This window comes from Mercenaria mercenaria, chromosome 5 (genome assembly GCF_021730395.1).
Source record: "Mercenaria mercenaria strain notata chromosome 5, MADL_Memer_1, whole genome shotgun sequence".
Lineage (NCBI taxonomy): Eukaryota > Metazoa > Mollusca > Bivalvia > Venerida > Veneridae > Mercenaria > Mercenaria mercenaria.
This window is the reverse complement of record NC_069365.1, coordinates 65,553,370-65,578,023: the sequence shown is the minus strand read 5'-3', so window position 1 is coordinate 65,578,023 and position 24,654 is coordinate 65,553,370. Positions and strand designations below refer to the sequence as shown.

Below are 24,654 nucleotides of genomic sequence, written 5' to 3'. Positions count from 1 at the left end.
GAGTTGTCTCAAAAACATCATTTTTATCAGTTTATAGTAATACACACTTAACAGCCAGCCAAACCAACCTGAAACCTTGACACAATGTAGTTTTCTGGTACATATACAATGTTTTTGTAATACATACATCTCTGATAATGAATTTATGTTGGCATTGATGCATAAAATTGCCTCGCTGACACCGTTTATATGTTATTTTCTTTTCCAAATTTAGTGTCACCGGCAGCCCATATCAAATCATAAAATATGTCATCCCGATTAGCCAAATGAGTAAGGCTAGACACAGTGGGGCTCTTTTCTCAACTCCGAGGAAGTGAAACAATAAAGGATGACATGTCGTAATTTTGCAAAATTTTACAAATGTCTAACCAGACACTTTAATTTCATCAAAAGTTCATGTCAGTGTTTTTACCATGCAACCCTTTTGTTTCCTTAATAAGAGAGAAAAGTTACAACGTAAATAAAGAAAATTATTCGCGGCAGCATTATTCCGACCGTATGCAAGAAATATGTTTTACTGTAGGAAGATATTCAATTTGTAAAATACTTAATTCGCCATATTTTAGTTTTATAGAGGTACATGTTACACTAAAAAATGTTTAATTAATACTTAAAAACTAAATAATAATTGTGTCAGAAATAGCGTGGCGGTCTATGAATGCAATTTTTTAAAAAAAAAATAATTTTATTCACATCAGAATCAGGATACAACTAAACAATATTTTCTGGATTAAAGCATTGTACTCTTTTGTACCATTTTTGCACCATTTCTGTCATAAATAAACACATGAATAATGGGCACATACACAATAGTACTGTAACTACTTCAGGTCTTTTGTGAAAAACAACTTCACGTAAAAGATTGATGTGATAAAGTAAGACAAAGTAAGAAATACATGTATATTTATTTCAACTTTTAAGATATAGAGATATGACGGAATCAATTATTGATACGATATAAACTTCTTATTACAAAATATCGATGACCTACGTATAATTACAAAAATGAAACATTATACGCACGCCTGTCGCCTTCCATAACAGTCATAGGTACTTCTTACTACCACAGTATTTTCTAGCTTAATAAATGCACGATTTAATGTTTTTATCAAATGATTCAACGCATTTTAAGAACAATGCACAGTTACCATTTAATTAATGAATTTCATATATTCGCTGTTTAACGAATTAAAAAAAAAAAACGATTTTTTAAATCAGCTCGAGTTTTTTGGCACTACTTCGTGTGGTTAATACACAATATATGCAGTTACAGTCTTGTGACTATTTTGCTCCCAAAACCATCGTATGTACTTTAACATTTTCAGATTATGGTACACATGAAATAACTCAATGGTCAACCTTACTATTATTTTCTATAAGGTTATATTATGACAATGAAAAGGATCGTTGTATAGAACTCTTTTGAAGGCCAAAACCAATTGTGAATTTTAATAAATTTGAGAAGATGAGACATCAAGTTTATATTGCCATTTTATAAACACAGATCTTTGTAGATACACACATGTATTTCGTATGATATGAAAGAAAACACGAGCCCAGTTCCATCGTCTATCGCCGGTATCATGTCTTGTTCACCATTTATTGCTGTCATCTTATCTTGCCCTGACTACATGGATATAATCGCAGTCTGAAGCCTCGTGTCACAGTCTTCCGCCGGCATCATATCTTGTTGTGTATGGAGCCTCACGTCATCGTCTATCGCTGACATCATATCTTGTCCTAACTACATGGATTATGTATGTATTATGTATATATTAATTATGTACACATCCCTGCAAACATCTATACACTGATGTTAGGTTACAATTTGGGGCTTCCTTTCATAGAAAATGTGTTTTTAATCGATATTTATCTTTGTTTTGTGTGATTGTGAAGTGTATCTATGCAGTCATTTACGTGAGAAATAAAGCATTTTGTCCTTGAAATTTAGATACACATGCATTGTAAGGTAGTTTAAGTAACTTAATCTTCAGATTTAAACTCATGAAATTACAAAAGGCTGTCAGGAATGTGAACAATATTAAGTGGTTGAAAACCAAAATTGTTAAGGAAACAAATACTTAATGCTATTCAAAACTCTTCTGACCGACACTTCTGAGTTGCTGAAAACATTTTGCATTAGACTTTAAAAAGATGCTTTGGAGGCAATTAATGCAACCAGGTAAATAAATAGCAGATTCAGTTGGATCAAGTCTGTTCATGGGAGGTAATGACATGTGAAACACACCTTACACCCCCAAGTACCGGCTAAAACGGAATTCTGTTTTAGTAAATATGATCCAAAAGGACTAGAAAATCTAACCACACTGAATCCGAGTACGTAGAGACATTTTACAACCATCACATGGCACATAAAAACTATTTTTATGATAGTAAATAATTTTTAAGACGATCCTTAGGAAGCATAAGAACACAACCAAGCAAAATAATAGCTGACTAGACTTGATTGTGTCTGTTCATTAGATGTAGTGAAATGTGAAACTGCCCTCATGCCCCTAGCACAAGCATAAACAGTGTTCCGTTACTGTAAAATTGAATGGATTAGTAAAATCTGAATCTAAAATCATGATGAAATGTCTGAAAAATATGAACTGCACACAATTTGAGGCAGCAGTGGTCAGACCTGGGGTAATTAAAAATGTAATTGTAATTAATTGCAATTAAATTACATTTCCCAAGTAATTGAATGTAATTTGTAATTGTGTCATTTATCAATTACATGTAATTGTAATTTAATTAATTACAGAACAGTTCTAGGGTGTAATTGACAATTACATTTTAATTATTTTCCAATTACATGGCACATGCTAATCCAGTTTGTTGAACAAATAGTATATATAATTTGTTCAACAAACTGGATTATTATTTTATGTTTATTACCAGTGACACTTCACTTTAACATGCTAATATGCATTTCATAGCTGTGAAAAATAACAAAAGAATATTATGGTAGGTGTTAACCCCTTGGACATAGCTCCATTGTTCTGATATTTGTTTCATTAGAACCAACTGGTAATCTTTGATGATGTTTGTCACTATGTTTTTGGAGAAAATGATCAAATTAGGATTTGAAATTGTTATTTGCATAATTATTATTTAGATTTTTATCGGAGCTAAAATTGAAATGCTTAGCATTTAGTTTAATCATTTTTTATCTGTGATAAAATTTGTTGTATTAAATGATATAAACAACATAGCATTTCACAGTTCTAACAAGATAAAAAAAATTAATTATTATTGTAGGCATTATGACTATTCTACAGTTTTAGTGACATAGTTATTCTAGGATGACTCATGAATGTTTTACAACTTATTTTCGATGTGGTCCTTTGGATAACTTGTAGTGTCAAGGATAAAAACTTAAAATATATGTTTAAAATGTAAATGATTAAATACTGAACTAGACTAGTTAAATTTGAAACATATTGCAGAACCATGATCCTATAAACTTCAGAGAAATTCAGACCTCAGAGAAATACCTAACTTTACATGCATCTTCTCTAACCGAATTCTGCTAGACGATGTATTAACTATAAATTAGGGCTGACTTGTAGCTCCTTTTGCAATAATATTAAAGACAGAGTAATATTCTCCCGCAAACACAGATTTTACTTTGAGCTTAAATTCAATTTTGAAATAACTGAAATCAGTTTACATGTGGATTATCATGTTTGTGCAGTACAAAGTAAAGAACTTTGCTACAGTGTTCGTGTAAGAAGCACCACATTTGGTATTGTAATTGAACGTAATTAATTACAATTTCCAATGTAATTGTAATTTAATTAATTACATTGCTAAATTTCATGTAATGGTAATTGTAATTTAATTGGACATTTCTCAATGTAATTGTAATTTAATTAATTACATTTTAAAGTAATTGACCCCAGGTCTGGCAGTGGTACAAGAATAACATTATGTACGTCTTGATTACGATATGACTTACGATATTGTCACTTTACTGTTACCTGATGTAGCATATTTGCTCTCTTGTTGGTTAGCTGTTATGAATTATGTGATGATTTAAAACATTGTTTATAAAATGGAAAGCAACTGACAAAAAAGATCATAGGCTCTCCAAAATTCACATTATTCGTTATGAATGATATTTGATTACACTCTGATTCTGAAGCAATTTATATCATGCTCTCAAGTCTCTTGCTTTAGTTTGGATTTTTGACAAAGACAGGTCATACCTTTATCATAGCCTTTATACCTAATTCAATTGATATTCAAACTTTATTTGTTATGACTGATGCATAGTTTCTCTTAGTGTTTCTCTTAATGTTCCAGCATATCCAGGAATATTCCACCACATAGTACAATTTAGTCCTTGTCTGTACAGTTTGAAATATTAAAGAAATATTTTGTACATTCTGTCAATGTTTCAAAATGACTACAGTACTTTTTTTTATTTCACATCTGTCAAGTTTAACATATTTGTTATTTCTGAAAGATAACAGATTTGTGAATCTGGTAAAGAAATCGAAATCGAAATCAAGAATAAACTCATGTCAGAGTAGGGAATCGAACCCGGGTCCCATTGGCAATAAAAGCTTCATACCGTTTTAACCAGTACACCACAGAGGAATTCGTTTTATTACCGTTAAACATTAAACTTGATAAATAAGACAGTTTACTTCCGATACCACATTATAAATGCTTTTGAATGAAAAATTTGCTAAAACAATTAATTTTCATGCCTTTTAAAGAAATATAGCGGTTATTTCCTGATATCTAACAGGGCAGATGGACGCAAAAACAACTTTTCAAACTTCGAGCATGCGTTGCGTAAACTTATCAACCACGAGACAATATACCATTTGTTATAGTGCAAATTAAATGTGTATGAAACATTACACCGGTGTTTACATATTAAAAGTGTCTGAGATATTATTGTCATCTTATTTGCCGTTCATTTAGATTATATATTATTTTTTTGTTTTGCAGAGCAGTAACCACCATATTGCATTATATGTGACAATATATATTTTCTTTATATATGGACAAAGTGTACTAAAGTAGACAAGTAACATCTTCATAAAATTAGAAAGACCTTGATGTTTTTTCAGGTACACTGCATATTTTATCATGTTATCTTTTCAGGTTTCATTAACAGTACCAAGGATATCATTTATTTGTTATTAAGTAACTTATTGGAAAGACCTAGGTGAAAGCCCGAGGTGATTTTTAAGGGAAACTGTTTTACAGTACCAGGGATACCATTCATTTGTTATTGAATAAGATATTTTGGGCATGCCGAATTTAAAGTAAACACTTCTCATGTTTCATTAAATAAAGCAAAACAATTACTGTGCTCTTAAGAACAACAACAGATGGATAACGTTGTATAACAGAATTCCGCTGAAGCCGGCGTCGGGGTGTGTGTCTCATTCCTTACAGAGACTTTTAGCTCCACTATTCGGAGAATAGGAGTGCTATTCTACTCGCCCCGGCGTCGGATTCGGCGTGTCGCTTTCTTGGTTAAAGTTTCTAAGGTGTTATACTTAGGTTATTTTCAAGGTTAAAATATTCGGCAACCTTTGTTTTTCTGTCATATCTTTGTTACTATTGCTTATATCTTACTGTAACTAAACATAAACATTGTCCAGCATACAAACAAAATATATGCAGGTGAGAAGTCTTTTATCATTTATATTTTCCTATAGATAATTGCTCTATATGAAATGGTTTCTGTTGCACTTGTCATATTAATTTTGTATGTTGTTTTTATAGTCTCCTAATTATTATTCTTTCCTTGAAGGGGATTGCATGTCTGTAGACACTGTTCCGACATGTCTGATGTCCTACAAAAGATGGCATCACAAAACACATACAGGCCTTTATTATGTCTGTCCATGTATTCAAAATAGACGAACACAAATCTTGTTTCGTGTGTCGTTTCAGCAATTATATGAGTTGAGGCATCCATTTCACATCTGCAAATATAAGGTTTACAATTTGTATTGAAAGAAAATGCATCTTTCATGAATATCTCTAATAAAGAAGCTGTTACAAAAGAACTTCATGATGCTTAAACATGTAAATGTATTCGTGTAAGTGTATTTAGATGATACAAAAAGTTAAGCAGCAACATAATTGCTGGCAACATTCTCATAAGCTTATTTTACCCATTCTTGATGAAATAGTACTTCAAATGGTCGGACGCATCAACTTCCGGCTTGGTGTAACATGTGTTGACCTTCATAGTCGTGCTCCAGTCGGGTGTTATAGAAAATACCTTTACATAGACACTAGACCCGATGGCAGCATATATTGGGCTCCCTGTTATATCCTTCATAAAATTAGAGTCCGAGTATGTAGATATATTTACTGGGTACAGTTCACTGGGAAAGGACACATTGCTGCTATTGTACGAAATGGTATCTAGAAGCAAAGATGTAAAAAGTCCAGTTTTATTATTATTATTATTATCATTATTATTATTATTAGTGTTATTATTATTATCATTATTATTACTATTATTGTTATTGTTATTATTGTACCACATTTTTAAAAGTGATGTTTTAGTTTACATTTTGTAGCCTTTGGGATCTGAAGCAAAATGTTTTAAATCAACACAGATGTCGATAACTCTCCACTAATGGACACTGTTCGATAGCGGTAAGTTAGATATAACGACATTTATGCTTGTGCTTTGTGTCTATGGTATAATGTTTAAAACTGATGAAACTGTGTTTTGTCTGTCGAAAATTACATAAAGACCATGTTACACTGGTCTGTACTTTTATCAAAGCCAACATAGTTGAGTGAAACCTTTTATATGCAGACTGCATTCCCTCATGAAGTATTTTTCAGTTAGATACCTCTCCTCTAGACGCACACCTACCACCATCTAATGAAACGGAGAGAGGACACGGGGCTTTACTTTTTGAGAATATTCGATTTAAGGTCAGGTATCTTGAGTAGAGGCTTTATCCTTACATCCTTGAACTCCGTTGACACATATCCTAACTGGATGTATTTATAATGTTTGTGACCAATGGTATAAGTTCATCAAACCTTCTTCAAGAGCTATCCAGGTACCAGACCAAGTTCACAGAATCTGTTTAGAGATTTTTGTATGATTTGTTTTACCTCTTTTTTGTTGCTGAGGCCAAACAAACAAGGCAGTTGAACATGTCCTGGTTTTTTTTTTTGCAATCCAAGTCTATTGGATCTAAGTCGTTTTTATCAGTTAATTTCAGGCCTTATGTTTTCAATAAAATGTCACTCAGACTGCGTGCAAGTTCTTTAGAAGGATTACTCAATAGACGGGCAATATCACTGCTGTCTCCTAACAGATGTTTGGTTATTTTGGACGGCAACGCTACAACGCTTCCCTAACTTAATCAGATAATTTAGCTAGTATAACAGTTATTATATCAAACTGAAATAACAATGTGTGAATTTAGTCTAAGATATATCAGAAATATGTAAAAGAGATGTAAAAGTAAGTAACTGCTGTTCAAATATAACTACATACTACATATTTGAACCTCATTGCAGCTTGTGAAGTTTAAGGACGCCGCAACTTTCAAGCATCATGAATTAAGAAATGTTTGAAGAACTTTAACCTTTAACCTGAACTGGTAGTAATTGAAGGTATATAAAATCGTTACTGAAACTGTGTACACACAATAAAACCTACCGATGATATTTTTACCACATTCAACAGGAAATGTCCAGCTGATGTTTCTTATGATGAAAGTATATACTGGATCATGCTCAGCGTAGATCAGTTCATTGATGTACTCATTATTTCCGTCTGTCTGCTTTAATAATAAATTAGACGTTACGTTAACATAATAATAATGCTGGTAGTACCTGAAATTAGAAAACTGGCGGTGCGGAGAAATTGTGCTTTTTATGGTTTGACAACAACATAAAATCTATTTAATTATCCAGTTCATGCATTTTATGAATTAGTCTGGAGGTTAGAACGCAAAAAAAATGTTCTGAAGAAGTTACGATGGTTTGTTTTCTACCCTCGAATTGTAGTATTGAATCGGCAGGTAAGTAAATGTATTTGACCAACGCTATATTGATTAAGGTACAAAATACTGTAGCTTCCTTTTGGTACTCTACCGTCTTTTTCTATCACAGTAAACATGCGATTCAGCCGAATTGTCAATTTCTGTAATGTTTTGTTATTGCTCACAAATTAATTTTTAGCACACAAAGGCAGTATAACTATTATTAAGTTCTATAAAAAATTCTATAGATAATAGCTGGTAGTATAGACACTGAATCTATAACGTTGTTAAGTATGACTGAGTAGATATACGAAAAGAAGTGTTTGACGAAGTGTTTGACGAAGGAGGTAGAACTACTTTTTGGTACTATGGAACAGCTTACTTTTGAAATTTGGTGCACAAAGGCGAATACTCGACCCCAAAATCAAATACACTGTTTATTTCTATTACTAGTAATACATGCATTCAAATACAAATACAATACAAATATATTAAACATGCGGTCCAAATTTCTATATATTACTTTGTTCATGTTACATTTGACAGTAAAAAATCCAACAAACACACAAACATACTGCAAACTTTAGTTGTCTGATTTTTTAACCATATTATACAAATATACTGTATAAGACTTGGCGGCATTTTATTATGCCTCTCTTGGCTTTATAAAAACATCGTTTCAGCAGGGTTTTATGATAAGATAACAACTCTATGAGCAATAATGGAATCAGAAAACGGCAAAGATATGCGTAGCTGCACTTGATTACAATCATTGAATGTGTGAAATTAAAAATGGATTGACATTCCAAACTCCACCAATTTAAAAGAGTGCAATTAAATTCATTTGGAAAAAACACCGCCAACTTGTAGTACCGCCAAAATTAAGTGTAATATAGCAGTCGTTTTCAATAGTTTTCAGATAATGAAACATAGCACATAACACCACTGATGTCAGAAAGACTTACCATATCGTGTGTTAAACACTCGTGTAAACCATATTTAAAGAGAAGATGCCTACTAGTCTCTATACCAGTACATCTATTTTCTCCAAGGTAAATATTAGAGGTGATCAGGCTCGGATAGGTTTGACGTAGGATATTCAGGTCAATCACAATGTCCCAGGAATACTGGCTACAGCTTACTTTTATAGAATCATTAAGACTTTGACCTGAAATAAATGTACAGGGTGGACTTCATGTGAAATATATTTTCATTATACATATTTATATAAAAAAAATGCAAACTAGTTTCGTCCAGTGAATGACGTTACTATGGTAATACGCAACGTAAACTAATTCCACCTAAGATTGGCTGATCAGTGTATGACGTTATCAATTACATTACCATAGTAACGGCAAACACTGATGAGCTGTCCATAGGCGAAGCTATTTTGAATTATTTTTGTAATTAAATCTCGTTGAAAAGGTATATGAAATTATTTTATTTATTTAATTCATAGATATATATGAAATAATATTTTATCTATAAGCTAGATCTTTACAACTTTGATACTAACAACGTGCACTCTATACTATTTATTTTGTAATTATTGAAACAGGCATCGACTCCAACACATTCTAGCTACTAGTCATTAGCATAGTCGATATTGTATAGCCAGTTGACCACTCAAGACCGTATGTACCAGACGCGTAGCTCAACTTGTAACTCCTGCCAACCTCTCCCTGAACTCCGCAAACCGACATAAATCAACGTGAAAAATAAGCGCACCAAACTTCTGAATAACAAGAGCTGTTAGAGGACTGCAACGCCTAACTTTTCAAAAACAAAAGTTATACAAAAACTAAACTCGAAAACAGGTCATAACTTTGTGAGAAAGCAAGCTTACAATACAGTGCACAATGTTTCATTACAGTGCAGAAGTTTGTGAAATTTCAATTCATTCCAACAAGTGGTTACTGAGAAACCAGCTTACATGCAACGACGTAACCTTACTTTGCTAAGTAAAAAATGGGGCATATCTTTGTGAAAAGCAAATTAGAGTTATGTAGTCTGTATATTGCAAGTCAGATCTCTACGATTAAATAGTGTGTGAAGAATTAACCCATTCCAACTGGTGGATACTGATATATCAGCTCTCATGTTACCTTTGCATTGCATGTTATATGATCATAAGGAACAAGCATATAAGTTATAATCCATTTCATAAGAGGCTACCGAGATACCAGCTTACAGGCAACAATTCACCAAACGGGAAGCGGACACCGACGCGTACGTACATGATATTAAACGGATATGTGCAATAACTTTACCTTTTTTCGATTTGTCGAGCTAAGACTAAATTTTTTGATACAGCTCTTTTAATCCAGTTTTTTTGTCTTAAAATGGAGTTAGACCAAAAGATACTGTTTTTTTTCCTACAAAATATTGAATTCATTGTGATGTTTTTAGATCGCAGGGATATTAGTTGTCATGGAGATTTCAAGTATCAATGAAACTTACCAAAATCTGATTTAGAAAATTAGAAAACGTTTGGTTTAATATTTAGCAATTTATACCGCCATTATTATGTTGGGTCTAGCTAGAGTTTTATAGCTACAGTTCTCAGAATCAGTATTTTCCTTATATACCTTGTCTTGTGTGCAAGTTAAGACCGACAGCTTGGTTATAAATAAATAGCTAGATAGCATGTGTAACATGAGCCATGTGTCATGTAATGTGTGTGATTATGTCGACCAATTATTTCAAGTCTGAATCAGTTTCATTGATTAAAAACAGATCTAAAGTGAAAATGCATTCAATGTTTAACCGGGACTCTGGACGCCTATGCTATGATGAGTAGGATATAGTTCTCTATATACTTCGTACAGTTGAGTTGAAGTGTTATCTTACAGCGCGACCGAGCAAAATTATGTACTTCACATAAACATCCTCTGTCGAAGCAATGTTGTATGCTGTTAATGAAAATGAAAACAAAGTCAAAATGGTAGGCGGAAATACAAACAATCTTTCATCAACATGATATATTTAAATACTACTAAATTTGTTTGTAGCTACTTAATATCTCAGACGAAATAAAGACAGGCGTCACTACGTGGTTACATTACTTGATGTCAAGTTTCGAAAAATGGAACATCAGAAAATTTGTAGGAGATGCAGGTAATAAAGCAATTATGACATGTTATGTTTCTATGTCTTATCTGTCTACGGAAAAGATGGCGAACAGAAGAAAGTAAACATTCCATGTATATAGACATCATGTATATGGACATCAAATTTCATCAAGCGGTAATGCCTAGTCCACAGTTGGCCTACGATGCGTCTGCAGAGCCCGTAGACTGCCCGTATCCTCCTTTCCGTGCGGCCTTTGTGCAGAGGCAGGAGGCGGCAGTGCGATTTTTGTACGGATTCACGGGCTTCGTACGATTTTTTTTTTTGCGAAAAATTATACAAATTTGAAAAAAATCGTAAGCCTGTAGCCCGTAGACATGTCGCAGGTGACATTGCACAATCCTCGCATGGGCATCGTCAGGGGGCCGCACGCTGGTTTTCCGCGGACACTCTAGCAACGAAATTCTTCACACAAATGGATGGTTTAATCCGAGAGGGTTCTACTTTCACGCAGATATATCTTCGGGTATTTTTGTGTGATTTGTGTGAAACAAAATGACCTCAGTTTTGTCAGCATGTTCTGATGCATCCAAGAGACTATGTCTTTGAGACAGATCTCAATTCGAGGTAGGGCTTCATGTTGGTAGGAAACATATTTTGACTCACAAGACAAGTACAGTTGCGAGTCATCAGCATAAAAGTGATGATTTAGTCCATGGCTTCTGCAGATTGAACCGACGGGTTTTGTGTACACGATATAGTTTTTAAGTCCTAGGACAGATCCTTGTGGTACACTGTATTTCATGTGAGCTGGAGTATACAGTTCGCCATTTGCTGATATTGTTTGGTAGCGGCAATTCAAATAAAAAGTCATCCACTCTTATGGTTTTCAAATGATCCCGAAGTCCCTTTCCAAGCGTTTTAGCAACGGTTCATCGTCGATAGTATCAAACGCAGCTGATAAGTCAAAATTACCAAAATTGCGATTTAGTTTTGATGCAGGGATTGAAGAATGTCATTTGAACTTTGAGAAGTGATGTTTTCTGTTTGCAGACTTGTGCTGTTCATGTAGGCTCTTCGAAGTCAGCGAAGTCAGGTGGCACTCAATGCGTTTTTCTACTACTATTTCCAGCACTTTGGAGAAAAAGGGTAGATTTTATACAGGCCTGTAGTTCTTTGTTCTTTGGAATCAATGTCTGTTTTTTTCAAAAGATGTCTAACACGAAACTTTTTGAATCAAGTCTTTTCGAACATAAAGCTTGAAGGAGCTCGTCAAGGCATGTCTTTAAGAGCCAAGTTGGTATTGGGTCTAATTCACACGACTTACATCGAGATGCCTGAATAATATTCTTCACTTCTTCTGGTGTAGCTGGAGTAAAACTGTATAGGCAGTCCTCCTTGGTGATTGTGTTTCAGTGTATCTGAAATGTCAGATACGTAACAGGATGCTATATCTGACCTTATTTTGTCTATTTTGGTTTTGAAAAATGTCACTAAAGTACTGTGTGAGTTGTTTTGAAGATGCAGCTTTTGGCAAATTTATGACATTTGTAGCTCCTAACAGATGCTTTGTGATTTTGAATAGACTCTTTGATTCTTTTTGGCATGATTCTATCTTATCCCAGTAGAAATGTATTTTTGCCTTTTTTAAATAACCTATTTACTGTTGCACACTGTTCTCTGTACAGCTGGTGGTCTATTGTCAGCCATTTCTGCTCCAACTTGCGCCTTAAATGTTTAGCATCATGAAGTTCTTGTATATACCACGGACAAGTTGGTCTCTGAAGGATGGTTTTGTGCGCAATGGTGCACGTTTATCAATAATTGAATGAATCAACATCAGTTGCCCTAAGTTTTCGAATGGAAACATCTTTTCTCACTGTTGAGGTCTGGCAGCCTTGGCTTTGAAAATCACTGAAAAATGATCGCGAGAGATCTTACCGCTGTTGTCAAACAAACCTGGATCAGTGACTTCAATGACTGACACGATGTCAAAGTTATCTCACCTGACGCTTGTGCTGTTGTTCTGTAATAATATCTTGTTGTATTCAGTCGCCATGGTGTTGTTGTGCTTACCGGTGTTGTTGTGCTTACCGACGTTGTTGTGTATATAGTTGTGTTTACTGGTGTTGATGTGTCTATAATGATTACGATATACATACTTTATTAACTAGCCTTTAAAACTGATTAAAGTTATAGCAGTGAGAGTTAGATCTTTCGTATACAATATCTGTTATTACATAAAATAATCATTGGTTGTCTTCTCTATCTACGGTAATATTTGGAAATTAAAATTTCAAATGAACCCCTGTGAAATGCACGCTAATGTGTGTGCAACAGCTAAATGTTTAACTTGTACTACAAAAAGCGCTAAAGGTTAACCTCAGTTTAAATGACTAGAATAAAATATATTATTGATTTTTTTATCTGATGCAAAAAGTATAAATATGTATGGTATGAACAAAAAATAAATTAAAATTCAAATTAATCTACTTAGTATAAGTGTGATTGTAGGTCGTTCACCTGAGACTGATACAAAGCTAAATTAAACAATTTTGGTAGTAGATTATGTAAGCATTGCAGCGAAATTACCTGAGGCTTATTAAGCCTAATACAGAGAAAACTAATCCGGCCTCTGGTGTTTATGTTTTTAATTAAGGAATTTAGTAGACGGTCATCTAAAGACCGAATGATAATATTTTGAATCTGAACCAGCAGCTTCCTGGAAGAAGACATTTTTTATAGTTTTCCATATAACCATATAAAGAAAAAGCATAATTTAAAAATTCTCTCCTTTGCTACTGCTGGCCTTATTTCAACGTTCACAGAAATATTTCTAAGGTGATCTTCACTAGCCCTTACCCAGCTGAATTTCTAAAATAGACTAGTCCATCATTCAATTTGGTAATACCGTTTATTACTCGATGGGGCGTTCACTAAACACTAAAAATTTCCTGACTAGCGAACAGTGCAGACCATGTGCACGGATGTGCAGACTGATCGTGGTCTGTACTGGACGCAAAGGTAGAAACACTTGCCGCCAGCAGGCTTAAAGTTTTAAGAAACACTGCTACCGTTTCTGGTAGCTATCGTTTCCGGGAACTTATTTTGAAATTAGATTGTAAGATTTTTTTCTCCAAAATGCCCAACAAGAGCACGTGTACTCACAAGAGGTACTAGTATTAAAACTTAGATACCTGGTATAATATATATATATATATATATATATACATTTTGAATCAGGTCAGAAGGCACATTTTGTTCGTCTTTGAACGTGTTCCCGGAATAAATAAACCTTACTAACGTCTTCTTATGTTGGATCACAATTGAGTCAACGTTTCTGAATTACTATATACCAGTATACATTTTGCATCTTTACTATTTTTATGTTTTGTAGTTCTACTGTTTCTCACCTGGCGCTTGTGCTGTTGTTTTGTTATAATATCGTGTTGTGTTCAGCCACAACGGTGTTGTTGTGCCCACCGGTGTTGTTGTAGTTACCGGTGTTGTTGTGGTTACCGGTGTTGTTGCGGTTACCGGTGTTGTTGTAGTTACCGGTGTTGTTGTAGTTACCGGTGTTGTTGTAGTTACCGGTGTTGTTGTGGTTACCGGTGTTGTTGTAGTTACCGGTGTTGTTGTAGTTACCGGTGTTGTTGCGGTTACCGGTGTTGTTGTAGTTACCGGTGTTGTTGTAGTTACCGGTGTTGTTGTAGTTACCGGTGTTGTTGCGGTTACCGGTGTTGTTGCGGTTACCGGTGTTGTTGTAGTTACCGGTGTTGTTGCGGTTACCGGTGTTGTTGTAGTTACCGGTGTTGTTGTAGTTACCGGTGTTGTTGCGGTTACCGGTGTTGTTGCGGTTACCGGTGTTGTTGTAGTTACCGGTGTTGCGGTTACCGGTGTTGTTGTAGTTACCGGTGTTGTTGTAGTTACCGGTGTTGTTGTAGTTACCGGTGTTGTTGTGGTTACCGGTGTTGTTGTAGTTACCGGTGTTGTTGTAGTTACCGGTGTTGTTGCGGTTACCGGTGTTGTTGTAGTTACCGGTGTTGTTGTAGTTACCGGTGTTGTTGTAGTTACCGGTGTTGTTGTAGTTACCGGTGTTGTTGTGCGTGTAGTTTTGTTTACCGGTGTTGTTGTATCTATAATGATAAAGTTATACAGACTTCATTAAATAGCCTTTAAAACTGGTTAAAGTTATAGCAGTGACAGTTAGATGTTTGTATACAATATTTGTTATTATATAAAATAAACATAGGTACGGTAACATTATTTAAATATTCTCACCTTTGATAGCTACCGTTTCTGTGAACTTCCCATACGAAAAAGAAATTTAATAAAAGGTCAATAAAAGGCAAACAAAGGGCTAGCAAAAGGTACTTCTATCTTTTGTTAAAACCTTTTATAAGCCTTTCATTTAACAAAATACTAACAAAAGACTATTAAGGATTTTGTGAGTAATACATTTTGTTTACCTTTTGTTTCAGATACTGCCTTTTATTAATGTTTCATTACACTTATAATTTGAAATTTGCCTTTTATTAGCATTGGATTGGACTTATATTCTTAAATGTTGCCTTTTATTAATGTTTCATTACACTTATAATTTGAAATTTACCTTTTATTAGCATTGGATTGGACTTATATTCTTAAATGTTGCCATTTGTTTGTATTTCATTCCACTTAGAATCAACACTTACATATTTTGTTTGTATTTCATTACACTTGCTTTCAAAAACAAGAAGTTCTGTTCATATTTCAATACATTTGTAAGTTTGGACGACTTGTTTCACAAAATCTAGCATAAACAAATTAGTTGCATATTTCATTGATATTGGCTAAATACTGCTGCTGCTGTTTTGAATTTAGAGCTACATCTACCATTCACTGTGTTCTTCATATACATAATTACACTTCTGACGAGTGCAAAGGTTTGTCAGTAAGTAAATGGCTACTGAGCACTTGCAAATGCATATATTCTTTATCATACATAATTTCTAAATTAAGTCTGCCCTAAATTTTCACAATTATGGGCATTTTGAATACAGTCAAAACCTTTGTTAAAAGGCCACCTGCAAACAAAGACCACTATTACAAAACCTGTCCGAAAAGACCATCATTTTTTTCTCCGGCCAGACTATTATCAATAAATTATTTAATCAGTTTTAAGAGAGACAATCTGTAAACAGAGACCACTTAAAATAATAATTAAAACTTCTCCTGCAAAAACAATTCCAATGTTTTTCTCATTCCATAGAATTCCTTAGATTTTTTAAGATAATGCAAAGTTTTCCTAGTAAGATTTTTTTATTTAAATTGCAGCAAAGATTACATTGAAAATCTTAAGACTTGTTTGGATTATACTAGGTATCCAAATTAATTGAAATGAAACAAGGAACCTAACTAATTAAAATTTATGTCAATGTTTTCATTTTGTATATTAAAATGATGTTTATTTATAATTAATGTAACAAGATATATCATTAAAAATAGGTCCTATTTATAAATTATATAAGCTATTTATTTTTTGGTTATTGAACACCTCAAACAACAGCACCAGATAATAGGCATTAAAAGTCATTTCATAAGTACAAGAAATTGTAAATGATATTATGCTATTAATATAATGTTACATCCTCATAAATGAATTAGTCTATTCTTTTGATGACTGGCAATGATTAATTATCCTGCTTTTACAGTCACTTGATATACTGCTGTTCAATGTATACAGATGTGTTAACACACAGAGATACAGCTTATCTGATCAGATAAGGACCAATGAAAATACATGCTTCTGAACAGCTTTACACCTGTACACCAAAAAATAATCCCAATCTTTCTGCTTGTTTTTTTTTCTCCGAGATCTTTGCAAATGCTGTGAGCAAATAAATGGTCAAATTTTCCCATGAACTGTATACTTATATATTTTAAGAACATAGATATTCCCTTCAGTAACTATATTGTACCAAAGAAAATGGCTCATGAATACAAAAATTTGAATGTAAACAGGAAGTTCGTTGTTCATGTTGTTGGAGGCAAATGGAGCTAACTTGAAACTCTAAAATGCTTTTAGAGAGATATCAGGTAAGAGTTTTCAAGAGTTTTCAAACTTTCTAAGTGTAAAATTTAAGTTTTACAACTATATGTCACAGATCTTGAATAAATAGACTGAAGCAGGAACTTTATTCATCTCAGTAGATTGAACTTTTACAGGTACAGGTAACTTTTTCAGGTATATGTGAATGATAGATAACTTATAATGCTTCTAAGAAAACAGTTAAATATTCAATACTTAATTGATGCAGTTGTCAATTATTAATTTTTTTCATAAGTACAAATATGTTAGTAAAATCACTCTGAACCTCTGACTTACAACAGCCTCTAAACATTTTCAGATGAAAGAATGTGCATATATCTAGTTATTAGAGGTATGCCTATTATGTATGAATTGATGTAGTTGGAGAAATCAGATCGCTTCAGTGCATGACTATGCTACAGGATGATACAAGATCACAGACAGAAATTCGATCAAGGATCAAACATAAATTACATAATACTTCCACTAAATTGTAAGTTAAATTTGCAAACAGTCTTATACTATATACAATTACTATAAAAGGTTGATAAATTATTTATGTTATTGGGGTTAGTTAGCCTCACACTGAATTTAAAGGTTGATCATAATACACCAATATTTTGTCAGTTCTAAATTCTAAAATTTCTTTTTTAAGATTGTCTGTTAAAAAACAAAACAACAACAAAACTTAAATTATTGTATGGTCAAGCAGATGAGGGACAGTACCAACAGGTGGTGCTCTCAATATTTTCATTTCAGTGTCCAATAAATAAATAAATAAATGGTTTTGATACATGTAGAATGTTTAAACATGTTAAAACTGGCTTTAGAGTTGTAATTTCACATACTACTGTACTAAGTTAGGAATATTGTATTGCCTAAAATTATATTTTAATCGCAATTACTAATATAATTCATTTCTTTAATTATGTTATATCATTTTCAGAAATGGTTGGAATGAAGTTCCTGACCCTGGTGATGGTTTTGGAAAAGCTAAGAGACATTCTGATGCCACCTTATATTGAGACTACAATACTCCAAAATAATTTTGTTGTATTCATAATTTTCTATCAAATAATCTTTTAGTTTAATTTTCAAGTTTAAGCTAAGTGAATTTTTATCATTCTTAACCACAAGTGTAAAAGCTGCTGGCAGATGTGTTATTCCCCTTTGAATTTTATTCTTTTTGTGTTCTTTGAAACCCAGATCTGTCTCAATATTAGATTAAAATAATTTTGTAATGATATTGTTTCTTCTTTTTTTTGTTTTGTGTCAATATCAGCAATGTTATCCAATGGTTTTCCATCAAACCTTTCCAAACTTTTGCAAAGAATTCTTCTAAAAATTCCTTCAACTTTAATGCGATGATTTCCAATTTTCAAAGAGTTCCATGGACTTTCAATTGCATTTTCACAAGGCTGCTCCCATGGGTATGTGAGTTTAAATTTAAATTAATTTCAGACTTTTTTTCATGCTGTTTTTCCAAACTTTTCCATGGAACATGTACAGACGGGTGTTTCTGTGACATAAACACTTTCTAGTTTTAGTGTATGTTTGGGACCATACAAGATATCTGGACATTTTTTTTTAAATTCAAAATCAAGCATTTATTTAATTCGGCAAAACAAACATTTTGGTTATCTTACAGTATTTATTCATTGCAGTGAAATTGATAATTGCATGCACTGAAATAACTTTTTTACATTATTCTTTTGATCATAAATATATGTATATAAATGTATATATTGATTTGTCAGTAGTGTTTGATTAATGTGTTCTTAGCCTTACGAAAACTTAAATAAAAGGCAATTGATGATATAACTTTTATTCATGTTTTGTTTCTTTGAAACAAAATATTAATAAAAGGTCTCTCTGCCTTTTATTCATATTTTGTTTCCTATATTTTATTTGCAATTTGTTTCTCATGTAATGAATGTGAATGCCTTTTGTTAGTATTTTGTTACTACCTTTTATTCATGTTTTATTTGCCTTTTGTTATCTCATTTGCATATCATTTGCTAGGCTAATAAAAGGTCTTCAAAACATAACATTTTATTTGCCTTTTGTTTCAGCCTTTTGTTACCCATTTTTTTTTCTTATGGGTTATTTTGAAATTAGACTGGAAGATTTGTTCTACTGGTTGTCATAGCAATAAATATCCTGCGTGGATGATCTAAAGCTGGGGGAATAAAAAAATGGGACCACTACTGGAGCATTTGTTGAAACTGACTTTGTTTAGAAGATGTTATCAAAAGTTTTTATATGGCGGCTTTTATTATGCTTTTAACTTTATATAAAAAATAAATCAAACATTAGTTTGATATATTAAAAACAGAGTGGTACTTATACAAGCTTTTCTTGCCTGCCCTGTGCAGACGTGCTTAAAACTGTAATATTTACTGTTAGGATTTAACCCGGGGTATTTGATTTGTTTGTTTGTTTGTTTTAGGTTTAACGCCGTTTTTCAAAAGTATTTCAGTAACGGCGGACAGTTAAGCTAACCAGTGTTCCTGGATTATTCTGTACCCCGGGGAATTTGATGCCCGCTTCTTCAGTTATGTCTTTACAATAAAGCCTTGATTTTCTATGCAGTCTTGTGCGATTTAATGTTACTTTAGCAGACGGGCCTCAAATTGTCAACGTCTTTAATAAAGGTTTACTGTTTTGTCATTTTATGACAGGTCACGTGGTTTCGTGTTTAGACCTAAGCCAAGTAATTTTGTGATTTTGCTTCGGTGTCTCGCACTATCGATCCGACAATATACGAGTGATGGTCAGTGAAACCTAATTATTAAGAGATATATATCAAAAGCATCTTTGCAAGACATGTAACTATCAAAAATCTAACATCTTTTAAGGTACACTTTCCTCATGGTAAAAACAATAAAGTATGGTTAATAACAAGACCATTGGAACCCTGCTAGTATTAGCAAAATATCATTCTCAAAAATCCAAGATCTGTTATTATACAGTTTCCTAGAGGCAAAAACAATAAAACACCATGACTAATAACAAGACCATTGGAATCATATTGACAAAGCATCACTCTCAAAATCCAAGATCTCTTAATATACAGTGTCCTAGTCACTGTGGCAAAATCAATAAATGCTAGTAGGGAAGTGCCTGAAATAGTAACTTGTTATGATATTATTTAACAAACAGAAAACACCTGGAGCAAACACCTACAACAAAAAAGAATAATGTTAGCTGTAGGCTCTCTTCATGTGTCACTTTCCTACAAAATAACAAAAAAAATGTTAGCTAGCTCTGGAGGCAAGTGTTGCAAAGCCTTTCAGTCTTCAAGCAAAATCAGTGTTTAAAGAAAAATGGGGGATTTAAACAAATTAAATGCATGTTACAGTATTACATCATTAAACTTTGTTTTTAATTACTTAAATTTAATGCTGCCATAGCCACAAAAGTTTAAAATGATTAACTTCTTCGAGCTTTGATATCATTTTTCCCTGACTTTTCCCTGACTTTCCAGGATTTTCATTTTTCACTGACCAAATTTAAAAATTCCCTGACAAGTCCCTGACCTTGAAAAAGAAACCAATTTCCCTGACTTTTCAAGACTGCTGGCAACCCTGAAAAAGAAATCGCTTGTTTGTGAACCAAACAATATTTTACATACTTGTATGAAAATATGAACCTGCAATCCCGGTGAATCCCACATTTCGACTAACTGGCACAGACATAACATATGATTTTTACTGGCTTTCTCGCGCGTTTTTTCATAGAAGATAAGACGAGTTTCCATTGGGCGAAGGAGATATGCTGAATTTGTATAATCAGTGAAAACAAACGGCGGTACCGAAAGTAGTATTTTCAATGCTGATCACGAAGTTGCAAAGTATGTCATATCGGTATACTTTTACTTTAATTCGGACCTTTAACAATGTATAGAACAACTATGATATTAACAGAATGACAAGAAACTAGCTTATTCTACCTTTATAACAAACAATCTGGCAGCGGCATTAAGACCCGTTAAATAGATTGTGGATAACAGACGACGGACGGGCGACAGACATCCGACAATCCAAAAAGCTCAACAAGAGCACATGTACTCACAAGGAGGTACTAGTATTAAAACTTATATACTTTGTACAATGTACATACATTTTAAACCAGGCCAGAAGGCACATTTTGTTCGCCTTTGAACGTGTCAAATAAACCTTACTAAAGTCTTCTTATGTTTGGTCACAACTGATTCAACGTTTTGGAATTACTATATATACATTTTACATTTTAACTATTTTTATGTTTTGTAGTTTTACTGTTTTTTACCTGGCGATTGTGCTGTTGTTATGTTATAATATCGTGTTGTATTCAGCAATAACGGTGTTGTTGTGGTTACCAGTGTTGTTGTGGTTACCGGTGTTGTTGTGCTTGTTGTTGTTGTGTCTATAATGGTTAAGATATACAGACTTTATTAACTAGCCTTTAAAACTGGTAAAAGTTATGGCAGTGACAGTTAGATTTTTTGTATACAATATCTGTTATTATATAAAATAATCATTGGTTGTCTTCTCTATCTACGGTAATATTTGGAAATTAAAATTTCAAATGAATCCCTGTAAAAATCACGCTAATGTGCAACAGTTAATGTTTAACTTGTACCTCAAAAAGCGCAGAAGATTAACCTTATATATTATTATTTGAGTTGTATATACTTTTTACTTTTAGTTTGAAAAAACAATCTATTTTGCGCCATGTTGACTGATGGTAAGAAGTAATATCTGGTGTTATATAAATACAATGTATTAACAGGTATGTAAATGACAAAGATAGTTTGAAAAACACTGTTTATATTGATGTACGAAAATAATAAACATACAGTACAAACAATCCACCCCGACATCTTCACTATGTCCGCAGTTAGTACTGTACCAAGGTCTTGAATAGCACTGAGATAGACCCCATTCATGGCCTCTACAGCGGATGTCATCTATGATAACAGGCCCAGTTCCACGTCCGAAATGTGCCAAGGGGTATACCTTTATATACCTAAATTGAACAATAAGTAATTAAAGCTTTTGTTTTGTTCTTAAATAACAATAGTGCCATTCATAGTGACCTTATAGCCGCAGTCTGCATTGTAGCGGCTGTTGTTACATTGCAATTATTCGAACGGCCATGAATCACATTATCAGGTTCGTAATATTTTATCAGAAATGTCATTTTGAATCCTTCATCTTTTACAGGCTTGAGATAAAGCAATGGTGTCGCTAGTTATCCTGCCAGTTTTATCAGAACAAGGTGCGACGTATTTGAGACTGTGTTTGTGTAACCGCTTGTGAAGTTGAATAGAATTGGGAAAATGTTTGTTCTGGCTTTGATTTAATATGTTTCGGCAGAATATCTTATTGCTAATCTAAAAAGATAAAACATGAAAATAAAACAGTCAGCTCGCAACTGTTCTTAAATATATTAAATTGAATCTAGTTTGAGAGAAATACAAATTTTATTTTCTTAACATAGATTCATGGTATACATGTATACAAAACAAATATATGATCCTTTTCTTATACATTTAATATTAAGGCTGTTATAGAAAGACCCATGCAAAATAATTCAATTTATCAGATGTATATATTTATGTATGGCCATTTTTGTAAACTGATAATAAAATTATTTGGTTACGATGTCTTTAGATAATTGCTTTGACATAATCACTCCTTGTGCTGAGCTAATGATTTATGTGAATATCGTTGATATGATGAGCAATATGATTTCATCAACACAAATAAGGAAAGAGATGTTCTAAATTTTGCACACTTGCACACTGCTTATTTAAAAATAAAATATGCCAAGACCTAAGAGAGAGAGAGAGAGAGAGAGAGGGGGGGGGGATGGGAGGGGAAGAGAGAGAGAGAGAGAGAGAGAGAGAACTGCAATCCTATTTTTCTAAGTATTTTAGAAAATAATCAAAATATGTAATGCTGTAAAAACAGAAATTTTCTCGAGGGTTTAATTTTTGCTATATTGGCGAGGCACTACATCTCGTGAAAATTTATCCTCGCGTAAATATTCACCTTTAGTATAATTCAAAAAAAAGCAGTGATCATTTTTACATTTTCGGGAATATCAAGCCTCGCGAACATACTCAAAATTTCTAATTCGCGAATTTTTGACCCAGAGAAAATAGCTGCTTTTACAGTAGACATTTATTAATAAACTAAAATGATAACCGCGAGAGCCTGAAAACTCATAAAAATGTATAAGCAGATCAATGCATAAAAAAATGATTCAAAGTTTCCTCACATTTTATAATGGTACACGCCAAGAACTCTACATACAACTTTTGCAGCGTCTTTATCGAAATTGTCATCGCATACGGTACCCCATTCTCCTTGAAAGAACACTTCAACTCGCCCAGAATATTGGCCATTTCCATTTACTAGACGAATTGCTCCTTCTGAAAATGAGCCGCGCCATGAGAAAACCAACATAGCGCCTTTGCGACCAGCATGGGTCCAGACCAACCTGCGCATCGGCTAACGGTTCGCTAACGGTTTTTCTAATCACAATAGGCTTTGAAAGCGAACAGCATGGATCCCGACCAGACTGCGCGGAGGCGCAGGCTGGTCTGGATCCATGCTGGTCGCAAACGCACTATGCTAGTTTTCTCATGGCACGGCTCAAATCCTGTTGTTTTTTATTTAGATCTGAATACACAGTCATGATAAGGCACTTCAATTGTTTCCTGATTGAACTGCTATTAAGGTATTGGACCCCGTAATAGTAATGTTTAAAAAATAGCATTTGCTTGGTATATTCTTAAAGCTGACCATGTTTCGCACTGTGTTGCAAATTTTGTTTGTAAACTTTGTATAATTTATAGTATTTCATCAAGCTCAAGTTGAGACAAATTTCAATGTGATTGCCACTATCTAAAACGTTTGCAGGGAATTCATTACAGCATTCATTTTGATAAAAGAAAGATCAAACTATTGTTAAACAATTATAAAACACAAAATAAAACTGTAAACATCATTTATTTCTAGGATGCCTCAAGTAAACAGATTTAATGAGACAGAATTCTAACTCCAACATTGAAAAATTAAGGTCGAATCCTGTGGGTCTGTTTTGAATTTTGCTCACTTCATTCAAAAATAACCTTGGGGCAGAAGTAAAACCTACATGCATTTCTTCCGCAATATGTAATCTAAAGAATGAAGGCAAAATAGAGAACTTTTACCGCATGTAACTCAGTTTTTTTAGAGATGTCTAACTCTACCCCTCCTGATTCAGAGGTAAATTCACTTTGAAGAGCAAGAAATCGCTTATAAAATGAAAATTTTCAACTTTTGTGCAATACATCCATAATCAGTCTTGAAAGAAGTAAAAACTTACTAGAAAAAAAGAAATTATGGGGAAAACAATTTTGGTCCCAGTGGGGCTTGAACCTACGCCCCCCTGAAAATTGCAGTCAATGCAGGTTTATGGTAGGAATGGAATACTCTTCAAAAAGGAGGTACTCTATTAAGGGTCCAATACCTTAACTTGGAATACACA

At 33.4% G+C, this 24,654-nt stretch overlaps 1 protein-coding gene and 1 long non-coding RNA gene across 2 annotated transcripts in view; one reads left to right on the top strand and one right to left on the bottom strand.

The window, feature by feature from the left end:
* Positions 1 to 24,654, bottom strand: part of LOC123558473 (uncharacterized) — a 94,683-nt gene that overhangs the window by 34,524 nt on the left and 35,505 nt on the right. The window contains exons 18-26 of the mRNA XM_053544651.1: positions 23,401 to 23,554; positions 21,974 to 22,143; positions 21,424 to 21,540; positions 14,477 to 15,199; positions 13,070 to 13,201; positions 8,960 to 9,162; positions 7,670 to 7,793; positions 6,150 to 6,405; positions 5,856 to 5,957 (exon numbers count right to left, since the gene is read on the bottom strand). Coding sequence (XP_053400626.1) covers positions 5,856 to 5,957; positions 6,150 to 6,405; positions 7,670 to 7,793; positions 8,960 to 9,162; positions 13,070 to 13,201; positions 14,477 to 15,199; positions 21,424 to 21,540; positions 21,974 to 22,143; positions 23,401 to 23,554 — 1,981 coding nt within the window. The remainder of the gene's footprint in view (positions 1 to 5,855; positions 5,958 to 6,149; positions 6,406 to 7,669; positions 7,794 to 8,959; positions 9,163 to 13,069; positions 13,202 to 14,476; positions 15,200 to 21,423; positions 21,541 to 21,973; positions 22,144 to 23,400; positions 23,555 to 24,654) is intronic.
* Positions 16,889 to 18,501, top strand: LOC128557103 (uncharacterized). The gene is made up of 3 exons (XR_008371034.1): positions 16,889 to 17,141; positions 17,453 to 17,626; positions 18,080 to 18,501. It is a non-coding gene; the product is annotated as an uncharacterized LOC128557103 (long non-coding RNA).